General features: G+C 32.0%; 1 protein-coding gene across 1 annotated transcript; it reads right to left on the reverse strand.

Moving 5' to 3' along the window:
* Nucleotides 1–303: 303 nt before the first annotated feature.
* Nucleotides 304–2,107, reverse strand: LOC140057319 (uncharacterized). Its single transcript, XM_072102925.1, has 3 exons — nt 2,025–2,107; nt 859–1,118; nt 304–650 (listed from the first exon to the last, which is right to left on the reverse strand). The coding sequence occupies exons 1-3, from the start codon at nt 2,031–2,033 to the stop codon at nt 497–499; spliced, it is 423 nt and encodes a 140-aa protein (XP_071959026.1). The 5' UTR covers nt 2,034–2,107; the 3' UTR covers nt 304–496.
* Nucleotides 2,108–2,545: the final 438 nt, after the last annotated feature.

Here is a 2,545-nt window from a genome sequence, read left to right on the forward strand (position 1 = left end):
ATTGGACCTTAATGGCCTCCCTCAATTATTTAGGCTATCCTTCAACAGCAATTACATTTTTAATCATTAATCATTTTTTTTATATTTTTCTAGTACGACGATATGCAAAGTTGAATTACACAACAGATGTCATCAAGTGAGCAGTATATGTCATACTCCCTGCCAAAATAAAATATCATTATTTTATGTACAAGGTACTCGAAATCTATAATGTAGGCTACTCGCAGAACCATCAACGTACATGCCTCTTTCTTTTGTCTTTCTTTCTTCACACGATAATAATAAACAACACATTGTGCGACATTCACTTTAATATATTTTTTATTTTATATAATGTTCCGATCTTTGTTTATGTTATTGTTGCTTATTTGAATGTATTATTATATAGTTTATTATGTTTAGATTCGACCTGTTAGTGGCGGTTTCATCGCTGGCAGTTGTCAACTGAAAAAAAAAAACTGACGTGGAGCAAGACAAAGCTCTCATTGGCATTCTACTATTGACTCGCCAATTTGTCTATTTCCGACTTCAAATTGTCTTTAGTCGATGCTGAGCCAGCGCGCGCGTTTAAAATTGGGGCTAGTCTTCTCACATCACCATAAGCCGCTTCCGTCGCTATTTTGACATCAACAGGTACATTCTCAGGAACCCTAAAAAGAAATGAACTATGTTTTTAGTAAAAAATGTGTGACAATTATAAAATATTATCAAGATCAAAAAGAGTTTTGTCTGCATAATATTTCACATAAACTCTCTCACCAATGTAAAATATTTCAATAATGATAGCACATTTGTACAGTAGGCCTACTATGAATTTACATGCTTTAGCAGTGCTAATACATTCAAGATCAAACTTACCATTTTACAAGAACGTAAATACTGGGACGATCAGTTCTCAATACATCGTATATAATATAACACGCATCTACGGTCTCTTCTAAATACTTCAGCAAATCTTCATAATTCTGCTGTCTTCGACCTGCCTGATTATCTACTTTTCTTCTAATGAGCACTTCACTTTTATTAGATGATACTCCCAAAATCATATATGCGTATGATGCTCTAAGCATGCAGTCATTCACTTCCGCTTTGACGGAATCGCTTATGGTACATGGCATCTGTAGTGATAAATAGGAATTTGTTATTCTGTATATCTTTAATTAACATTTTGGTTGAAAATAGATAGATTTGATCCTTATGCATTTGCAAGAAGTGATCATAAAAGACGTTGAAAACATCTTTTTATCCCTATTTTGTGTTTTACTCACAGAACCATCAACGTACATGCCTCTTTATTTTTGTCTTTCTTTCTTCACACGATAATAAACAACACATTGTGATCACTTCAATATATTTTTTTTATTATACATGTTGGTTTACATACACTTTCGCATACAAAAAGGAGTTTTTTAGTAACTAGTAAGGACTACAACTTCAATATTCTTGGTGAGGTGACATTACTCTTTTCCTTAATATCTGTTTTTAATTGTGGTAAGTACTAACTAAATACATTATGAAGCCGATTCTTTGCTTACAACATGTACAGCAGTATGAATTTTTAATAAATGTTTGACCGACTCTTTGCCAATACATTTCACACCAGGCCTAATAACAATTATATACAATGGTCCTGATTCAAAATGCATAAGGCTTAAATTAATCTGAATTTTAAACGAATTGGAAGCGTATAAGGGAGTATCAATTAAACCTAATTCTAATGAAAAGTTACATAAAAACCAACCTACCAAAAACTGTCCTCCACGTTCAAAACAATAATTAATTTGATGTTTTGCCCTACTCCTTTATACTAAGTACATTTGAGAATACTTGCGAAAAAATTCGCAAGTAGTTCTCGGGTGGGACTCGAACCCACGACCTCCAGATCACTAGCCTGGCGTTCATACCTCTAGAAAAACTACAATTACAATAATTAATTTCTTTCTTTATAAGTTTCACTTAATAATCGAAAAGGTATAATTGATTAAAAACAAAAAAAACTTGTTATAAAATGTATGAAATCTTACCATAGACATTTTGGATCCTGTTGTATCAGAGATATTATAACAAACACTCTAGTCAACTAACGTTTCACGAATATTGCAACATTATGGAATTATTTTACTCTGAACACAACGTTTTATAATAATGATATACCAGTAAATTTACATTCAAAACTTTGGAGTGGCTCTTATCGGCCAATTTTAATAAATATAATACTTTTTATAGGCCAATACTTGTAAATATTATACATATTATTATTATCTCCTTATAACATTTCTCAGAGGGAATTAAACAGATTTTTCTCTCAGGACTCATGAGGACGTTAATGGTATATGTTGCTCACCCGAACAAGCCAAAATGCAAAATAATAGTTACTAGCTATAGGTAGTTAAAATGTAAATACGACAACCATCCTTGTACGGATTAATAAACATGTCTCTTCAACACTAGTTATCGAGATACAACAAAATCATCTTCTCTAGGATTACTACTTACCGAGCCTGATATAAGAACAATATGTCAAAGTTCAAATTACACAAAATGT

This window comes from Antedon mediterranea, chromosome 8 (genome assembly GCF_964355755.1).
Source record: "Antedon mediterranea chromosome 8, ecAntMedi1.1, whole genome shotgun sequence".
Lineage (NCBI taxonomy): Eukaryota > Metazoa > Echinodermata > Crinoidea > Comatulida > Antedonidae > Antedon > Antedon mediterranea.